The sequence below is a fragment of the Equus quagga genome, chromosome 13 (genome assembly GCF_021613505.1).
Source record: "Equus quagga isolate Etosha38 chromosome 13, UCLA_HA_Equagga_1.0, whole genome shotgun sequence".
In the NCBI taxonomy this organism is placed as follows: domain Eukaryota; kingdom Metazoa; phylum Chordata; class Mammalia; order Perissodactyla; family Equidae; genus Equus; species Equus quagga.
The window spans coordinates 44,536,324-44,556,510 of NC_060279.1; the positions used below are offsets into that span (position 1 = coordinate 44,536,324).

Below are 20,187 nucleotides of genomic sequence, written 5' to 3' on the forward strand. Positions count from 1 at the left end.
GCACTGTTTTTCCCAGTTGTGCAAGTGGATTTGTGTTTACCTCTCTAAGCCCACCCTCCTTCCCAGCTCCTGTCGCTTCTGATCAGGAGCAGAGACAGCAGGAAGTACACCAACTCTGGGTGAACAGTGAGGGACTGTGTTTACATCATATGCAGGTCAAGGTTAAGTGTGTTTTGGCAGTGGAGGGGAGTGTGAGGGGTGTGTATCTTCCCAACTGGACAGAGAGGGTAAGAATGTGACACTGAAGGCAGCGGAATCCTGAGGGAAGCTAAGCTCCCTGGGGGAGAATCTTTTACCTGGAGACTGAGTACCTGGCCACCGAGACAGAGGTTGACGAGGAGCTAGTGTAGACACAGGTGCTGGGGGTGGAACCAGTGATAAGAAGCCCAAATAACTTTCCAGGGCCCTCGGTGGGTCAAACCAGTTCGCTAACCCGGGAACACTCAGAGAGGTCTTTGGTTTCCCTTGTTCTCCCCATCCTCTTTTTCCCTTTATCGGTAGTCAATTTATTTAATCAAAGTACATGGCATTCTCTTGACAAGGATGAATGAGAGCAACCCACACAAGAGGCTCCAAACTCGGCTTTTACACAGCTCCCTCAGTGAACTTTCTCCCCAGCGCCAGAACATACATATGTTACCACATTTTACAGGTGGCAAAACTAGGCTTAGAAAGGCTAAGTAACATGATGAAACCTAGATTTTCCAGTACTTTCTCCCCTACGCTGCTGTTTTTTAAGTGCCTCCTGCCCCCTACTCTCATAAATCTAATGTGAGTGTATTTGTTGGGGTCAGGGAGCCCTGGGCTGTTTTTCTGCCTGAATACACCTAGACACAATTTCCAAGATGGGAAGGGACCTTGGAGGTCATTTAATCCAACTTATTTTGCAGATAGAGAATCCGAGGTCCAGAGAGGGAGAGTGACTTCCCCACATCCTGCCGGCCTGGGGTCTTCCAAGCCTAAGCTTGCCTGCTCCTGCTCTGGCTGAGCCACAGTGCCTTTGTCTGGAGACAGCTTTGCCAAAAATAACAGCCACCCTGTGCTGAGCATTCTATCTTCAACAAATACTTACTGACTGCCTACTACGTGCCGGGAGCCTGAGGCGCTGTGAGTACGAGGAGCAGGAATAACGCTGTCCCTGCCCTCTGGAGCTTATATGGTTCATGGGGGAGGTAGACCACAAGCCAGTAAAAAGTATCCAAACAAGATAATTTCAGATGCTTGTAAAGAAATAAAAAGAGGTAATGGAGGTGAGGGAGGGCTTCAGATGGAGTCGTCAGGAAAAGCCTGACCACTTGGGGTACGCCAGGTGCTGGTCCTTTAATTCTCACAGCGACCCTTAGAGACTGGGCAGATCTCCGTTTTGCTGACAAGGAAATCGATGTTCAAAGGGTTAAGGGTGGCAGCCAAGTCCCAAACTCCTGATCCCTACTTCCTACCAGCCCCCGTTGAGCGGCCGCTGCCGCCGTCAGGCCCTGGATGATGAAACTCGGCGCGAGGACTGCACCATCTCGCAGCCTGCGTCCTTGCAGGTGTGGGGGGCGGGGGGCGGGGGAGGGAGTGTGGGGAGGCGGGAGGTGCCTCCAGGGAGAAGCTGCAAATAGCTCGAACTCCTCAGCAAGGCTGAGCGGACAGCCCCAGCCCGGCCCCCACCTGGCTCTCCAGCCCCTCTGCCGGGACAAAGAGCCCGCCCAGCCCGGGCAGAGCCAAACCACCGCTCCCGCCTCTTGCCCGGCCCGGAGCGGGTCAGCGCGGGGCACTATCGGACTTGTAGTTCGGCCACCTCTCCACCCCTGCTCCGGAAACAGACTGGGGAACTACAAGGCCCAGGAGCCAGCGGGCAGGCGCGGGGCGGACTCGCCGGCGGTGGGTGTGCGAGCTCAGGGGGCCAGGCGGTGCGGGCTCCGGGTGCTGAGATGCGACTGGGGGCGCCGGAGCCCGGGAGCAGCTCCAGGCGTGCGCGCTAGTCGGGCGCGGTGAGGAGCGGCCGGGCGGCTACAGGCACGTAGCGTGCATGCACTGGGCGCAGCCTTTGCAAAACTCGGTTGTGCAGCGCTTTGGCTCTGCAGTGGCGCGGTGGCGTGTCTGAGGCGCCGGGGGAGGGGCGCCCAGCCCCGAGCCAGGCTGGCACCGCTTGCTGAAAGAGCCCTTGGCTGGGCTTGGGGGACAGGTGCCGGCTTTGGGCTGTGCGCGACGTGTTTGTTCTCTTTCTCTTTTTGTGCCAGGGTTTCTCTGGGCGGGCGCGCTATGCAGCGGGCAGCGGCGCTGGTCCGGCGGGGCTGCTGCCCGGGGACCCCCGGACCCTGGGGCCGTAGTCAGAGCAGCGCGGCCGCCGAGGCCTCCGCGGTGCTCAAGGTGCGGCCCCAGCGGAGCCGGCGCGAGCGCATCCTTACCCTCGAGTCCATGAACCCGCAGGTGAAGGCGGTGGAGTACGCGGTGCGGGGACCCATCGTGCTCAAGGCCGTCGAGCTCGAGCTCGAGCTGCAGCGGGTGAGCGCAGGCGCCGGGACCGCCGGGTGGGAGGGCCACGGGGGATCAGGGGACGCTGATGGGAAAAGCAACAGCTGTCCCCTTCTGGGGTCCGCCCGCGGGACTGCCTTCCACCCCCGTGGCCAGCTTTCTTTCGGCCAAGCTTGGCTAAAACAGGAGAACGCCCTCCTCCCATCCCTTCACCCACTAGTGCCCGGCACCTGGGACGAAGTAAGGTCCTCAGATACGGTTCACTTGTTGAATTGAATTCATCAATTTTAATTGAGCGGCCCATAGTGCCAGGCACTGCTTGTTATGTGCCCATCCTACCCGCGTGGAACCGAGATCCACTGGGCGGGGGGAACAGCCACAAGCAATGAAGAAATTAACAAGAGAATTTCAGATAGTGGGTGAGTGCTTCGAAGGAAGTAAAATGGAGGAGCCGTGAAATGGGGGTGCTGGAGGGCTGTGGTGGGAAGGAGACCGCTGTAGGTAGGAGGGGAGGGAGGAAGCCTCTGAGGAGAGTTGGGTTTGTTCCCGAAGCTTTTTCGCTCTCTGTCTGAGACCTTTTGGGTCATTCTGTTAGTAAAGAGTGGGGATTTGGAGCGGGATCCTGCTGATTCCTTCCTTTAGGCCTTCTCTGGAACCTTGACTGACAGCCACATTTTGTTCTCTGTCTGAGGACGCAGTCACCCCCAGTGGGTAGTCAGAGGCTTGGGCCTTTTGGCCTTGGTAGGGTGGCCCTGGGACTTTTTTCGTCTTGGTGGCTGGCTGGCTGGCTGGGATCTTGGCTTGAGTTCACAGCTGTGTGTAAGGTGACCACACACCCAGAGGTGATTTCTGCCCCCTGCGACCAAGGTGGCTGGGGGTGTAAGAGATGCCCCTGTAGGATATCAGAGTTATAACCTCAGTGGGATTCAGGAGGCAGAGTCAAGGCAGAAATGTGAAAAAAGTCAGTACTCCTAAGATTTGTAAGAACTGGTGAAATAGTCACCCAGCTGCTTGCTCAAGATAGTTCTGACCCACAAAGGGGGTGGGGGAGGGTTCCTTGATCTTGCCCTCAGAGGCATCAGAATTGGTCTCAGGGGCGAACTGGTCACTTAGTGTCCCTTGAATGCATGGGAGGAAGTCATGGTGGGACCATGACACTTGGTCCCCATTCCCACGGGGACTTTAGGAGTTTGATGAGCTCATGGCCTGCTGAGACCTCAGTGGGACAACCAGTTCTGCTGACTCAGGGAGCTAGACAAGTCAGAGTCCAGTGTCTCCCTCTGACTTCTTGCAGGGCTAAGTTTAAAGTTTGACCCGCAGAAGGCTGGCTGGGTTTCTGTGCCTTCCTGGCCCAGTGGTGGTCCATGGGCAGAGAACACTGGTTTTTGCTGGTTTGCTCCTTGTTGATATCTGGCAGACTACAGTGGGCCCTCCTTGAGACAACAGTCTCCCTGTGAAAACAAAGCTGAGATTAAATTGTTCCCGGGTTATCACTTTACAGCTGATTTCTCAGGTTCTGGGAATTATCTCTACATTTTGCTAAATAGCAACTTGGGTGTAGGGCTCTGTGAAGTATGAGGATGACTAGGACAGAAAGGGGCACTATCTTTGCCTTCAGGGAGTTGACTGCCATCTTTTGCTCTGGGCCTGAGCCTTTTTTCCCCCAATTCTTTAAAGATTGGTGGGGTTTTTTTTAGCAAGCAGAGAAAATGTGAGAGCAATCCAGGTTGGAGCAAGACTGTGAGCAAAGACAGGAGGTTGGGAAGTTCCAGGCCTTTGTGGAAAGGGGCTGGTGCTGTCTGGAGAGTAGTGGCAGGGCATGTGGGAGACAGTGAGATGGAAAAAGTGGACTGGAGTCTTGTGTGCCAGGCTCAGGACTTGATGGTGCAAAGTTTTGGTATGGAGTGGAGAACAAGGAAGGATTTCCGGCAGGGTATGGCCCGATGATTGAGGAAGACAAATTTCTTGATCATTTGGGCCGGAAACCCCCTGTGATTTTTGAGACACATGCCCCACACTCCCGTATCCTGGCCCTGAGTCAGTTGAGACATTCTTTTTGTCCACCTGCATTCTCTGGTGCTTTCACTCAATCTCATGCCTTCTTCTCTTCTCGCTTGTTGAGTCTCAGTTGCCCGGCTCTAGGTGCTGGAGATATGGCTCCAGCCAGGCCGGCAGAGCCTCACTTAAACCTTTCATTCTTAGGAGACAGCCGCTCTCCACTCTGCAAACTTAAACAGTGCCCCTCTCAGAGGGCTATATTTTCCCAGTCATTTCTTTCTTTTTTTTTTTGGCTTGGCTTGACTTTGCACAACTTCAGTTTTTCTACCTCTCTTTTGAATTGTGTTGATCAAAATGACTGATATCATAAAGGCTTTGATTTGGTTAGAGATGGGCTGGGCAAGGATTTGTAGGGAGTAGGGTGACTTGGAGTGAGTCTCATATCCTCCTGAACTTTGATTTCCCTAGTGTATAAAAGGAGGGAGGTGGCCTGGTGGGCCCAGGGTCCCCCCTGCCATGACTTTTGTGCCTCCTTGTCCATCTGAAGGTGTCCTGAGGAACCTGGGATGGCCCCCAGTGGTACCAAGACCTTTATGCTGCCTTATGGAATCATTTTGCCAGGTGCTCTGAAAATAGTACCGGCTGTTTGGCTGGACACGTGGCTCTGGTGTTTGACTTTGGGGTGGCTTGCTAGGCGAGTCCCATCCTTCTTGCTTCTGTGGGAGGAGTGGAGAATGCTCAGGAGAGCCTGAAGGAGGAGGGGAAGTTGGGTAAGTAGGTGTGAAAGGGGCCATCCCCGGGGGCCTCCTGCAGCCTGGTCTGCGTGCTCTCAGGGAAGCCCTCTTTCTCCCTGACCACAGCTCCAAAAGGGAGAACTGATCAGCTTTTCAGCCCTGATGTTCATTGGGAGCAGTACTTAAAAATAAGCTGCAATTTAGTAGGAGTCTGGAAAAGATCTGTCAGTTCTCCCTCAACCTACTTCTTTTTCCCTGGCTTTACTGGGGCAGGGGAGGAGGTTGGCACAAGTGGAGACAGAGGGATGACTTTATTTCTGTTTGTGAAAGTACACCCTGTCAGAGCAAACATTCATAAATAGGAAAAACTGGTTACTACAGTCATGTGCTGCATAACCACCTTTCGGTCAAGGACGGACTGCATATGTGACAGGTCCTGTAAGGTTAGTACCACAGCCTAGGTGTGCAGCAGGCTATACCATCTAGGTTTGTGTAAGTGCACGCTATGGTGTTTGCACAATGATGTAATCACCTAACAGTGCATTTCTCAGAATGTATCCCTGTCGTTAAGCAACACGTGGCTGTCCGGTTAACATCAGTGTGTGCTGCCTCTAAACACAGGAAAAAACAGGATACTAGAGCTCCTGGTTCCGGTTAGCCAAGAGCCAAGACTGGGAACCCTGGGTGTGCTGAACACAGGCAGTGAAAGCTCATTGGTCGTTTTCTTTAGAATTTAGATGCTGCTTTAAAATAAAGCAATTTGTAGTGTAGGCTTCCAATGGGATGAACCTCCCACCTGCCCAGGTCACCATGGACCTTCGCCCTGAGCTTCGCCTTCATGTGCTGTGGGCCTCAGACAAGTTGTTCAGAGCACCTTGGCCTCAGTTTATTCCTCTGCAAAATGGGGCCAATTTCTCTCTCCTAAAGACTAGTTTGAGATGTTAGCGATGATGCAGCTGGAAGCCAATTAGAACTCTTAAGAGTCTGTTCTCAAGTGAATGAGCGTTCCTTGGGGAGAAGCGCTGAGGGCCCCCTTCCCTGGCCTTCCTCCTGCGTCCTGGGTCTGGGGACACGCTCCACGGAGTTGGCTCTCCTGCCTGGGCCTTAGCCTTGCTGTCGTGAGTTATCCTGTTGGGAGCTCATTCGAGGTCATCCCTGCTTCTGCAGATGTCAGCTTCCACGGCTGACCCTCCCACGGACCCCTCGAGCCCAGGGGCGACACCCAGCCTTCCCTGCTACGCTGGTTGGGAACTCAGCCCTGGGAGCTCCCACCTCATTTCTTAAGCCTGGGATCGGGTTCTACCAGCTTTGCTTGTCTTTCCGTGTGGTCGGGGCCAGGCCCTGTGCGCAGTCTCGGTTTCCTCAGCTGTGTAATGTGCCAGTTTGCGGGGACCGTGAAGACTAGTTGGAGTTTGTCTCTGGGCCCTCACTCTGGAGCTCTCTGTAGGACTTCTGCCTACCCCAGTCCCGTCCATTGCCTTGGGGTCTTTTCACATGGGGCCCTCTCTCCGTCCCCTGTGCCCTGCCTGGGCTCTGAAGGGGGATGGCCCCTCCTATCTCACTCCTGTCACGGGGCATGGGTAATCCATAAGTATTTGTTGAATGAGAGGGAGGTTCTCTGGGGAGTAACCCTCCTACCAGACCTTCCCCCCACTTGTCACATGTAATGACAGGAGCCGTCTCTTGCTCAAAACTGCCTGTGCCTATTAGAATCATCCACCACCTCTTGACTCTCATGGTGATCCTGGGGAAGACGATGGTAAGTCTTTTTTCCTTCTCCCCAGTAATACTTTCTGAAATATGCCATCCCCAGAGCCCGGGGACCTATTGCCCTGATCGCTACTTGAGCCAAATGGTGGGAAGGGAGCCACCCCTGGTTAGGACTTCATCTCTGCCCCACAGGGAGGCAGCTCTGGGTGGGATGTGTGCCAGTGGATTAGATAGGAGAGCTCTAGGATGCTGTGAGAGGGAACTAGGATGCTATGTGCTGACCTGGCAGGCTCCTAGGGGTTGTGTTGAGGCAAGGTCACCGTTGGGTGTGCCTGCCAGGCCTGGATGAGTCACGGTAGGCAGGAGTCTGCCTCTGGCTCCTTGGTATTTCCCAGCCCACATAGACCTCAAGTGCCTAGATGCAGGAGTCTGCCCAGAACAGCCTCCTCTGTATGGTGGCCTTTGGCTGGGTAGACTGGTCCCCTGCCCATTCAAGGGAGCTATTTTCCCACCCCCACAGCTCGTCCATCAGAGCAGTGTCTGGGGTCTGCGGGCGTCCAGATCCAAGAAAGGGGATGTTCAGCGTTCCCAGGCTCCTTGTCAGCAGGTCCTGGGTTGGTTGAGTCATGCAGGGGGAGGGCACGGGAAGGAACACCTAGGGCTCCGTTCCAGGCATCATTCTCTCCCTGCACTGAGCTAGCCGAGGGCCCCCAGCTGTATGTTGGTTCCTGACCCTCGACTGTGACAGACTTACTCCCTACTGAAGAATGGACTGTGTCACGCCTTGGAAATCACCTGTGTTCAGCTGGCCAGTCCTGCGGGGCTGTTGTGGTTCAGTCAGGCTAACAGAGGGTTCCATGCCAGGAGCCTGGGCCACTGTCAAGGGGTGGGTCAGTCTGTCCCTTTGTACACAGTGGCCTGGGTCACTCCCACATCCCAGCCTTCTTGGCTGTTGCCTTTGAGATGAGCCCTGAGGCCACATACCCCACAGCCTGTCTACAGGGTGCCTGCTCTGACTCCAGGCCTAGCCCCGGAGCAGTGGGAGCACTGGCCCTCTGGATGCCAGCGGCTTCACGGGGCCCCCAGGGACCTCTTTCCACGTTGGCCAGCCCTGAAGAGCTTGGTAGGAGGGGCAGAAGGGAATTAAAAGGCCTCTTTTCCCCCCAGGAATAGCTTTTGGAGACTTAGGCCCTGTTTGTGGAGGTGCAGGGCCATTTCTGGGGTGCCCCCCTCAGCCCCCAGGTCTCCTGGCTGCAGAAGCAGCTGAAGAGCTTCTGTGCGGAGGGACGGAGGGGACACACGAGGGCAGGGGGCCTGTCTGGCAGCTGCTCTCTTCCCTTAAGCCACTTAAGGTGTATATTACTGATTTAAAAACGATAAAGTTTTCTAAAGTTGCTTTTATTCACACATTGTGTGAAATGGAGAAAAAGACAAATGTCAAAACCATAGAATTGTATCTTTAAAACTTATACTTAGGGTGCCTTTGGGGAAGGGGCAGCTGGAGACGGGAAGGTAGTTGGGCCTTCTACCCGGGCCACTGTTGGCACTGCCGCCTGCTCGCCCCACTGCCTTCCTCCACCGTGACCCTGTGACCTCCTTCCTCGTGTGGGTTTGTCAGTTGGTGACATTTGTACTCTGCCAAGCACTTCCATACTGTTTGTCTCAGATCATCCTTTCAGCTGCCCTGGGACGTCCTTGAACCCGCTGTTGCTTCTGACTCTGCCAGTGGCTAATGCTGGATTTATCAGGCAGCTGTGTGGAATTCCCACATTTCCAGATCCCCACAATCCTCCATCCAAACAGCGTCTTCTCATTTGCAGCAGCCAGGGTGTCCTTCAGTCACCTCCACAGTGACGCTGTCTCCAGGGTCTCTGAGTTCCTCCTCTCCCTGTCATCTCTTTTTTGTGCTAAACACAGTACTCAGATAGTGACCTCAATTTTACTCTTCAGCCAGTCTTTTCATCCCGTATGCTTTTTTTTAAGAAAATGTGAAAATCAGCCCACATTCTTCAAAGCCAAGGTTGCAAGGGAATGACTGAGAGGTCCCTGCTGATGTATCTTCTGGAGGGAATAGTGACCACAGTGCCCTTAGCCGTTTCCTTAGGCCATCAAGTGGAGCTGCCCTTCGGGGTGGTGGCAGGGGGTGTGGGACCCTCTCCCTGACAGCTGGCTTCTGCTGACCCCTCCTCTCTCCCACCACATTTGCAGCAGGGCCCCCCTTTAGATACCCCTGTGAGGCAGCGGTCAGGCTGTGGACCTGCAGCTGCCTCAGGGTGCCCTAGCGGCCTGGGGAAGTTCCTCTAGCCTTTTCAGAAAGTGGGAGACGGTGGGGCATAGTGGTTAAGAAGAGTGATCTTGGATTCTGGCTTCAAATCTCCAGTACTTGTATTTATCAATTATGTGACTTTGGACAAGTTTCTTAACCTTTTGAAGCCTCAATTTCCTCATCTGTAAACAAGATTAAAATTGGTTCTTCCTCATGGGGTAGTTGGGAAGGTTAAATGCAGTCAGGCATGTTAAGGGTTTGGCACTATGTCTGACACCTGATAAGGCTCAAAATAGGGTTGCTTATTAATATCCCGTGGGAGCATTGCATGACCTCTGGAATCCAGGGTCTGAGAGTCTCTAACCACCTGTTGCCTTCTGTCTGCACAGGGTATCAAAAAACCGTTCACTGAGGTCATCCGTGCCAACATTGGGGACGCCCAGGCCATGGGCCAGCAGCCAATCACCTTCCTCCGACAGGTAAGCTGGCCCTTGGGAGCAGTGGCTGCTGGGAGAGCACGGAGCCGGAGGTGGTAGGGCCAGCCATCTCCTCTCACCTTTGCCTCCTTGCCTGTCAGGCCGCCTCAGGACACAGCAGGCACCAGAATCCCAAAGGGAGGTGCCATTGAGGTAGCAGACCCCTCCCAGTGCCTGGTGTCCCCTGGTTCTCTCTCTTGGCCTCCTCCCCTTCCAAAGTTGTCCTAAATCCACTTTGGGGCTGCTCTAGTGTACAAGGCCCAGGGATGGTCTTCCACGGTGCATGGTCCTGGATGCTACCTTCAGAGCTTGGCTGGTGAGGGCACCAGAGAGGTAGGCAGGAGAAGTAGAGGCCCAGTGGGCTGGGAGCTGGTGTATGGAGGTCCAGATACAGATTCCCAAGTGAGACACCCCAAGTTTGAGTGTTGGCTCTGTTGCTTACCCGCTGGGTGGCTTTGAACAAGTGGCATCACCAGAGCACGGCTTCAGAGCACTGCTGGGGGCCTCATGAGATGGTGAGCCTAAAGGCCTTGCCCGTGGCCAGCAGGAGAGTATGCATGGGCAGCCACTGGCAGCTGCTGCTCTCCAGGCTGCCTGCCAACGTGACCCAGCTCACCCGCGAGGTCTCCAGGAGGCAGATTTCAGTGTTTCAGTTTGAGTACCAACTACAAGGATGCCGCATGGGCTGACACTGTGGGATTGGTGGACTGGAGGGGAAAAACAAAAGGCTGGAAAAACGCCTTAGGGCTGCCTGAACAGAGGCTGGAGACTAGCTATGGGGAAAGCTTGTTCCGGTAGAAGGTAGAGGCCCGTTTTGGAGAGAAATATGGTTCTTGTATGTGGCTCAGGTTCTTAGGCCGGGCCAGCAGGGAAGCTGAGCACCCCAGCCCCCTTTTCCCTGCCCGTGTCTCCTGCTGCAGAGGCTGGCACAAAGGAGGGGTGACCGTGCCCCACTGTTTGGGCGGGGGGTGTCGGGGGGCCGAGGCCTCAGTCTGCAGCCCCTCGGGGAGTTCACACAGGGTCTGGGGGAGAAGAACTGAGGCCAGCACTGACCTGAGGAACGCCCACCGTGCCTCACTCCCGTGGCCACTGCTGCTGACCTCAGGAGCAGGCCGGCTCCCCTGAATATCAGAGGCCCCAGGCTGGGCCCAGGGTGGGGAAATGCGTCAGAGCAAACAGAGAAAAGGAGACCAAACAGAGGGGTTCTGCCAGCGAAGTAGAGGCGGGAGAAGGTCGGGGGGGCCTTGGCTGTCCTGGAAGCACAGAGCTTTTGAGGGAGAGGCCGAAAGTGGCCTCTCAGCCACATGTGCCTGGCCTCGGACGAGCAGGCTCCTGTTGCCTCAGCCCCTTCTGACTGGCTGGCGCATTCCCAAATCCAGTCCCGTGACTGGCCGCCGCAGGCGCAGCCTCTCCACCTGGTGCTGGCCTCCTCCAGCCTTCACCATCTCCTCTGACCTGCGCAAGTGCCCCTGGGAGGAGGGCAGGCCAGGTCACCGCCCATTGTCCAGATGAAGAAAAGATGGGCTCCAAGAAGCCAGCACCTGCCCAATGGCACCAAGCTGATGTCAGAGCCATGAGTCCAGCCCCCACTCAGTGCCCTGGCACAGCTCCTAAGCTGCCAGCTTAGACTTGCCCGGTGAGCTGGGCTTTACCAGCACTTTTGCAAACATTTCCTTGCTTAATCCTCTTAATTTGTGAGGTTAGGGTGATTTTCTCTGTTACAGAGATAAGAACGGTGACAGGGTCTGACCAGGAAAGGGGGTGATGGTGAGGAAAGAGGAGGCGGGCCGGGGGTGCAGGGAGGGAGCTCGGGTGTGAGTAAGGAGGGGCTCTGTGCAGTCCTGCTCCTGTCAGCTGGGGAGTCACCTTCCTGCTCAGCCCTGGGCCCTGCTGCCTTGGGTGTGTGAGCTGCTGTCCTTTGTGGAATAGTTGGGGCCAGGGGCTGAACAGCCAGCCTCCTGCTCCCTGGGTCCTCTTCTGGCAGCCCACCCGTGGGCTTCAAGCCCAGGTCATGATGTACCCCACCTCTCCCCATCTCCCCATCTGCTGCAGAAAGCCCACTGTCCTCCTCCCCGCCCACCCCATGGTCCTCCAGCACTGTCCCTAAGAGTCGCCATCTTCATGCCATCTCCCGACCAGTGTCCTCGTGCTCCTCCTGGGACTCTGGGGTGGGGAGCGCTGGGAGTCCAGCCTGCACCTCTGTTCCCCCAGGTGATGGCACTTTGCACCTACCCAAACCTGTTGGACAGCCCCAGCTTTCCAGAAGATGCTAAGAAACGAGCCCGGCGGATCCTACAGGCTTGTGGCGGGAACAGCCTAGGTGAGGCCCTGACTTGCCAGGGCTTGACGGCGTGAAACAAACTTGTGTTCTCAGTCTGGGCCCCGGCCCCCGCTGTTGCAGAGGGTTATGCCTGTGAGTGAGTGTGCGAATGTGTGTGGGGCGGCTGACATGCAGAGTAGATGAGAAATAGTGTTCCTCTCCTGGCCCGAGCTCTGTTAGCCTCCTGTTTGCTGAGCTGATGAGGAAGGTGCCATCTTTCGGTGAGTTAGGGCACTTCAGGTGCAAGTGCCTGCATTTGGCTGGGTCTTGGTTATGCCTGAGAGCCAGCTTCAACAGCCGAGCCTTCCGTCAGAGCAGAAGCTTTAACCCAGTGACTGGCCTTGGCCACAGGAGGCCGAGTGGAAGCGCAGTGCCCAGCTTTGTCCAGCCTTCTTGCCTCTCTGTGGCCCCCAGCTCCAAACACATGCCCACATTGTCTGGTGGCGGTCAGCTGCTGGGGAGGGCAAGCACCGCAAGATGCCTCTGAGCCCTGTGGGTGGCCTCCTGCGTTCCGCCTGTGCCGTCCACCCTCCTTTTCATTGTGTTGCTCCTCTCTGCTGGGAGCCCACACCCCACCTCTGCCTCCTACGGTGGGAGCACACCCAGCGCCGGAGGGCTCCGTGGAGGGAGGCCCCAGGATCTGGCCTTAGATGTGAAAACGGTATGCTCTCCCCTTCTCTGCTGAGATGGATTTCCAGCCTCTGGGTCTCGTGCTCTTTGTTCTCCTTTCATGTTCTTTTCTGTTTACTTTACAGAGGCGATCCAGCTTCCCTTGCCCAGAGGAAAACAGTTTTTCTTAGAGCTTTTTAGGACACACACCTGAATGTTCTGGAATGTGGCACAGGGATTCTTGTGGCTTTCTCAGCAGGGGATCAGCCACCCTTGGCCTCTCTGTCGTCTCCCTGCCTCTCCCCTCCCCTTTTTTTCCTCTGTCCCTTTATCAAGAGCATTATGCTTACTTTCCTGGCTGTGGTCACCCCACCAGCCCCCTGTCCGAGTCTGGGCTCTGTCCTGAGTGGCGTCCCTCTCAGGAAAGGGCCAGCCGCCCCTTGCTTTCCTGCCTGCCACCCTGGATGGGGTGTGGGCCAACACCTTGTGTGGCAAGGCCTAAACCACAAGCTGGCAGACAGCAGCCCAATAGCCCAGAGGCCTGGCCTCCAGGCTCCTTTCCTCCTGCACCCTCTGCCCAGCCCTGAGAACAAAGGTGCTTCTCAAAACCCAGTGGCTCTGGGCCTGAGACTCCTGGAAGCCTCAGCTGAGAGGGGGAGAGAGGGCGGTTGCCGCCTGCGTGTCTGACGTGACCGTCTGGAGAAGGGGGAGGGGATCTTTGTTCCACCTATGAAGCCTCATCAACAAGCTTGTGAAACTCGGTGTCAGCCAGTGCTGCGGGAGGAGGGCTGGGAGGCCATGTCCATGAGCCCCTCTGGGTGTTGTAGCAAGAGGACTATTTGCCTTTGGGGTTTGGGGCCCGCACTGAGTTCTCAGGAGCTCCTGAGGACAGTGAGGTAGGTGCTCTCTGGGCCTCTCTCCTCGTCCTTGAACTAGGAGGACTTTGTCCTCACCTCCTGGGCTTGTGAGGAAGGTTGGCCTGTGCTGAAGCCCCTTGTCAAATATGGAGAAGCCCCGCCCAGGGGTCACTACCAGGCCCTGCCCATTGCCGGGACAGTGGGAGCTGGTGTTCTGTGCCAGCTAAGCCTTGGGCAGCCTGAACACCTGCCCGTCAAAGGAAAGGAAATAGAAAATGTCATCGTGCCTCAGGGCCACCCTGACCCAAGTGGGGATTGTTAAATGAGTGCACGAAGTCTCAGAGCTCACCCAGATGTGTTTTTATCATGCCCTTTAAAACTATTTATTTCCGGGCCTTCATTTATTTTCTGTTTGAAAATGGGTAGTTCAGTTATCAGGTGTTGAGGTAAAACTTAGACACACCTGCAGGAGGTGTGAGATCTGTGACCTCATCCAGCCCCTCCCTGATCACACACTCTGTCCCAGCACTGCAGGACACTTCCCAAACAAGGCAGATGGAGTTCCTGTGCTCGCAAAGCTCTCTGTCAGATCTGGGAGAAACAAACATTAAAAAGAATTCACACAAAAACATAACCCCTAGTTTTCATGAGTTCTTGGGGAAAGAGTAGAGAGTTGTGGGGTTATAACAAGGGATTCTAATGTAGAGGGAGGGTTTAAGGAGAAAGTGGTATTCAAATTCATGTGGCAGATGAGTAACAGAGAACCTGCAAATGCTTTCCAGATCGAGGAAATGGTGTGTGCAAAGGCCCTGAGGTTTAAGAACTGAGTGTGATAGAGTGAAGGGGTCTGGGTGTGGTGGTATGCAGTGAGGCTAGGGAGTTTGGAGGTGGTGATGATGCCACTTTGTAGGCTGTGGGAGGGAGGCAGGCTGCCATCAGTCTTGGGGCATTGGGTCCTAACCCAGAGGGGTGGATGGGGCCCAGCAGGGAGATAGATGCTATAGCAGAGATGCACAGAAGAAATAGATAATGGTCCTTGCCTTCAAGGAACTTACATTCAACATGGGGAGGCAGGGCTTCATCTGTATAAAATAAAATAAGTGGAGAGAGGCTGGGCTGGGGCAGTGTCTTGAGGATAAGCCCTCTGCAGAGAGACCACATCTGAGCTCTGAAGGATCAGTGTGGTCTGGAGCAAACAGAAGATCTAAGGGAAAAGGGGGGAAGGTCTGCAGCCTGCAGGAGCAGGGAGCTTGCCTGGGGGAAGGCTTCGAGTGAGTGAGAGGCGGGAAGAAGAGGAGGCTCAGCAGGCCCAGCATTCGCACCTCCCACTTTGTAAATTTACAAACTATTTCAAACGTGTTGGAGATATGTAGCACGAGACTGCACCCGCCACCCAGACTTGATACACTTAATGTTTGTCATTTGACCCTTAGAGAACGGGTCCAGCCCGCCCATTTTACAGCTGTCCTGGGGCAGGGCGAGCCCAGTGCTGTGCAGAGGCTGAGGCAGAGCCCGGCTGGCGCTTCTGCAGGGGGAGCCTTAACTGTGCGCCTCCTGGTGCAGGGCCAGGACTGACCTGCGCTGAGACCCGGAGAAAATGGTCTCCTTTCCAGAGCCCCAGCTTGCCTCCTGGTGGTGTTTCGCAGTAGCCTTAGAAGGAACGGGCCAGTTTTCTTTATTTTTTTTAAACATTTTATTTTTTTCCTTTTTCTCCCCAAAGCACCCTGGTGCATAGTTGGATATTCTTAGTTGTGAGTCCTTCTAGTTGTGGCATGTGGGACGCTGCCTCAGCGTGGCTTGATGAGCAGTGCCATGTCCATGCCCAGGATTCGAACCAACGAAACACTGGGCTGCCTGCAGCAGAGCGCGTGAACTTAACCACTCGGCCACGGGGCCAGCTCCCAGTTTTCTTTAAATGTGGGATAAAAGTCAACGGTGTAGAAGGATATCGAGTAAAACATCTGCCTTCCTCCTCTGACCCCGGCCTGCTGGTGCGCTTCCCTGGAGAATTCGCCTCCCCAGTTTGTCTTCTTCCAGAGAGATTTTGTGCAGGCGTGAGGACCTATTTTGAATTTCTTTCTGAAAACATAGTGGCCTGACATTTAAAAAAACATTTTATCGAAACAGTAAAATGCACATATATGAATGTACAGCTTGAATAATTTTTGCACACACCTGTGTAACCCTGACCCAGATCCAGATGTTGAACATCCCCAGCACTGCAGGGGCCCCTGTGTGCCCTTGATAGTCCCCCACCCCCTCAACGGCCACCACTGTTCTACCTGCCAGCACTGTAAATTAGCTTTGCCTTTTTCTTGAACTTCATGAAAATGGTGGTCTGGATTTTAATCCTAAATGGCAGCCTGAGGATATTGTTGACATGGGGTGGGAGTAGGGGGTCATGCCCAGCAGGTCCAGGGATGTGTGGTTAGTGCTGGTCGGGGCTGGCAGATGGTGCCGTTTTGGGTTGACCCATTCTCTCAAGTTCTGTGGACCCCTGTGGAGGCAATGGTGATAAAAGCATAGCAAGCCCAGCTTTAATGATTTCTACTGTCAAGCCCGTGTATAAGTCCCAAGAGGGGGTAAAATAGCGACGGGCACCATTTAACTAATTAGAAGCCAGGGCCTAGGATACTGCTTGACGTATAGTAGGTTCTCAGTAAATACTGGGTGGATGGATGGATGGGCGGTGGATGAACAGATGGGCGGATGGATGGTGAGTAGGTAGGTAAGAAGGTGGATGGATGGATGAGAGGATGGGCGGATGAAGCCGGACATGTGGTTAAGCAGCTTGCCACAATTCCAGAGCCCTATCCGAGACCTCCCCAACTCCCTCCCCCAGTTAATTATATGGATATCACAGACCCTATGGAGCCAGACACCCTGCCTCTAGTCACTATCTTGCTGGCTGTCTTACAGGGTCTTACAGTGCTAGCCAGGGTGTCAACTGCATCCGTGAAGATGTGGCTGCCTATATCACCAGGAGAGATGGCGGCGTGCCTGCAGACCCAGACAACATTTACCTGACCACCGGAGCTAGTGACGGCATTTCTGTACGTGAGAGGGTGGCTCATTGTTGTCCAGTGATCACTCACACGGCGAACAGCCTTGCATGTTAGGGCCAAGCGTGCAAGCCCACTGGCAGGGAGACAGGCCTGGGAGGAGGGATTGGCCACCCTTTGGTCCCTGCTGTCCGCCCCATCCTGGTAGCCTGCTGCCCTTACCGCATTCACTCTTCATGAACCTGGATATGACTGTAGCCTTAGTGTCCTCCCAGAGTGCACACCAACAGGTCCAGCTGAGGGCACATGAGGGTGCCCGTCTTTCTGGCGTCACTGGCCTTTCCATCACTCATCACGTACTGCTGTTCCTCCTCTGCCAGGCACTGTGCCAGGTGCTGGGAGACCGTGGGGAACCAAACATGTTTGACCTCTGCTCACACACTAGTGCTGGATCAGACTGGCATTGATGTCATATAACTAAGTGTCACATCACAAGCTTTCCGTTCCTCTTCTGGGTGAAGAGGACAAAGTGCTACGAGACAGAGCAGCAGGGACTCTGACCTGGGGGCAGGGGCAGAGGGTTTCTCCAGGGGAGGCTGAGCAGATGGAGATCCGGCAGATCGGCAAGGCGGGGGCAGGAGTGCAGTGGGGAGGCCTTGAGCTGGAGGGAGGCCGCCTGTTTGGAAATGGAGGGTGAGGGCCCGTTACCAGGAATGGGCTGGAGAGGTGGATGGGCCTTAGAGGCCACACTGAGGATTTGGGTTGTCCTCGTAAGAGCAGTAGGGAGCCACTGAAGGATTTGAAGCGGGGGGCACATAATTAGATTTATGTTCTTAAGTCTTAACTATGGTGGGGGGGGTGCATAGTAGATGTGAGGGAGTATTGGAGGCGAGAGAAGAGGTGGCTGGGGCAGGTGTCAGCTGTGGATGGGGTGAAGAGGGGCTGGTAGCAGTGGTTACTTAGTAGAAGGAGTCTGAAACCCTGGGTCTGAGAGCTGCCTTCCGTCCCCAGCCCGTATGCTCTCCCCAGCGCCTCGGCGGTGCCAGGTGCCCTCAGCTCACTTACTCACCCTACTCGGGAGCGTGTGCTGTCTGAGCCCTTCCTTTAATGGGGTTATCTTTGTCTTTGTCGCATGGCCTCCAGTGCTGCTATTTTTGACACTTGTTGAGGGCTTTAATCCTTCCCCAAAGCCTTTCAGATGCATTAAACTCTTCTTGGAGCCCGTGAGGACACTGAGGCCCAGAGACATTAAGTGGTCTGCCTGCTCTAAGTCAGCATCTTGTGGCATTTGGGATTCTAGTGTTGGAGCTCAGGCCCCCCAACCATGGCACATCCCATGGTGTTCTGCTGTCGTGGCCCCTCTCGATTGCTCGAGCAGCCCAGGTACAGACAGAGGTCCTGGAGGAGGGGAGGGAGGTGCCCTCAAGATTTAATGAAAAGAATGAAGTCATGGTGCTTTTGAATACAGTGGCGTTCTTGCAGCAAGGCACTGAGTCTGAGAAATGACTTAAGTCCCTGGTGGGGACTCGCCAAAAAGAGGGTTTAGCTTATTAAGTCAATGAATTACTGCCACCTCCACCAGTACCCCACAGGGTTCCCGTGGCTGGTTTCCCAGGAACCCTGCGGATGTGGAGCCCACGCAGTTTTGGAAACAGCTAGGTTGAAGCGCCACCTGGTGGTAGTAGATGGGTATTTTATCCCATTTCAACAACCCCTTCCTTGTCCGGCCTCAGCCCCTGACAAGACAGACTCCTGGCCCCACCCCAGACATACAGAATGAGTTTCAGGGCTGAGGTCAGAATAATTCTGAGCCAGGGCCAGTTTGCAGACTATTGCCTTAAAAGACCTCTAAAAAATACTCACTAGCATCAATCAAGTCTTTCACTACGGGCCATGCACTGTGCTGAGAACTGTAAAGCATTTTATTTTGCCTGTTCCTCACAGCACCCTCATTCTACAGATGAGGAAAGCGAGGCGCGGGGAAGTTGAGTGACTCACATGGGGTTGCACTGGAAGCAGGCAGTGGGTGGCTGGGGAAAGGCTGGAGTTGGGGCCTTCCGGAGTTGTCTGCCCGTCCGCCCCGCGGGATGGGAGTGGCCATGCCCTGTGAGATGTGACTTCTTGGTTGCAGACAATCCTGAAGATCCTGGTCTCCGGGGGCGGCAAGTCACGGACGGGTGTGCTGATCCCCATCCCGCAGTACCCCCTCTACTCGGCAGTCATCTCCGAGCTCGATGCCGTCCAGGTGAACTATTACCTGGATGAGGAGAACTGCTGGGCCCTGAATGTGAACGAGCTCCGGCGGGCCGTGCGGGAGGCCAAAGAGCACTGTGACCCCAAGGTGCTGTGCATCATCAACCCCGGGAACCCCACAGGTCTGCGCTTCATTTCCTCGCCAGTTTCTTGGGCGGGCGGGCAGAGCCCCTGGTGTACTGGATGTCTGGACTCGAAAGAGTTAAGAAATAACACGGAGTCCTCTTTGCTCCCAGTTTCCCCATCCAATTCCAGATTTGCTAACGTAAGGCTGTAAAATTTGCCACAGGCCACTTAGGAGGTGAGCAAATGCAGGCGTTTTCTTGGGCAGGGTTGTATTATTATTAAGACCAGTTTTTTTCCTGTTTTTGTATTTGCGAAGAATCTCCTCCTTGAGGTTACACACAAACCATTACCAGTAATCAGAGGCCTCATTTTACCTTTCCTCCTAAACCAGTTTTCAGAATGCTGGCCTGTGCGTTTTTGTTTTCTTTGACACAGCATTGCCATGTATTTTGAGGCCTGGAAAGGAAATGCTGTATTAAAAACAAAAGCAAACAAACCAAAAAACCTATTTCCAGAAGTTGAAAAGCCCTCCTAATTTTGCATATTTTTCTTTAAAAAGAAAAAGGGGGGGCACAGTCCTGCCTGTTTTGATCTTTCCAGGCCGCTGGCTTTATATGCTCACAGTGCTGTTGGGATGCTGAGAACAAGAGCTCCTCTCTCCTCCTTTGTTGAGATAAATTGGGTCAGGGCCAAAATGCCTTGGAGTTGATTATAGAATCTGCTTCTTGGGAACATCAAATGATGCTTCAGTCAGCTGGAAGCACCGCTTGAATTCCCAAATGCAGAAAATGGGTGCAGCTGGCTGTGACACTGGTTTGTTTACACCAGCTGCTTGGGGGAAGGGGTGAAGATTCTAACCATGATACAGTAGGAAAATGACAGAGCTGTGTTCTCAATCCTGGTTGCACGTTGGAATCTCAAAGGGAGCTTTTAACAATGCCAAAGGCCAGGCCACATCCCAGAATCTGAGGATGGGGCCCAGGCGTCAATATTCTGTGCAGCTAAAGATGAGAAGCACTGCCCCAGGACAGAGGCTCTCAAACTCTAGCTTGTTAATATACAACTGCTGGGCCCCACTCCCAGATAATTCAAATGTAATTGGGCTGGGGGAGGGCTCGAGAGTTTGCATTTCCAGCAAGCTCCTAGGTGATGCTGATGCTGCTGTCCCACACTTGGAGGAGGAAGTCTGCCATCTTAGGAGATACTCTGCATGCTTACTTTATATCAGAGTTGGTGACTTCTCAGCCAGGTGTTTACATAAATCTTTTCACTTGGCTGTCTGGGAAGAAAGAACCGCACCAGAGACTTTCTGTTTTAGGCAAAGCATTCATGAGAGTGCATATTAATATAATTCATTTTTAAAGAGTAACTTGATGAGGGGGCAGCTGGTTTTGCTCTGTCTTAATGTGTAAAATTGAGTCAGCTACTAGAAGATG

At 54.4% G+C, this 20,187-nt stretch overlaps 1 protein-coding gene across 4 annotated transcripts in view; it reads left to right on the forward strand.

Moving 5' to 3' along the window:
* The first annotated feature begins 1,678 nt into the window (after window positions 1-1,678).
* The window catches only part of GPT2 (glutamic--pyruvic transaminase 2), a 33,921-nt gene continuing 15,412 nt past the window's right edge, over window positions 1,679-20,187 (forward strand). The window contains exons 1-6 of one of the 4 annotated variants that reach the window (XM_046682938.1): window positions 1,679-1,866; window positions 2,226-2,490; window positions 9,558-9,647; window positions 11,856-11,964; window positions 16,350-16,483; window positions 18,564-18,807. In XM_046682938.1, coding sequence (XP_046538894.1) covers window positions 2,248-2,490; window positions 9,558-9,647; window positions 11,856-11,964; window positions 16,350-16,483; window positions 18,564-18,807 — 820 coding nt within the window. In that variant the 5' untranslated portion in view covers window positions 1,679-1,866; window positions 2,226-2,247. The other 3 variants (XM_046682937.1, XM_046682940.1, XM_046682936.1) reach the window with 3 other exon arrangements.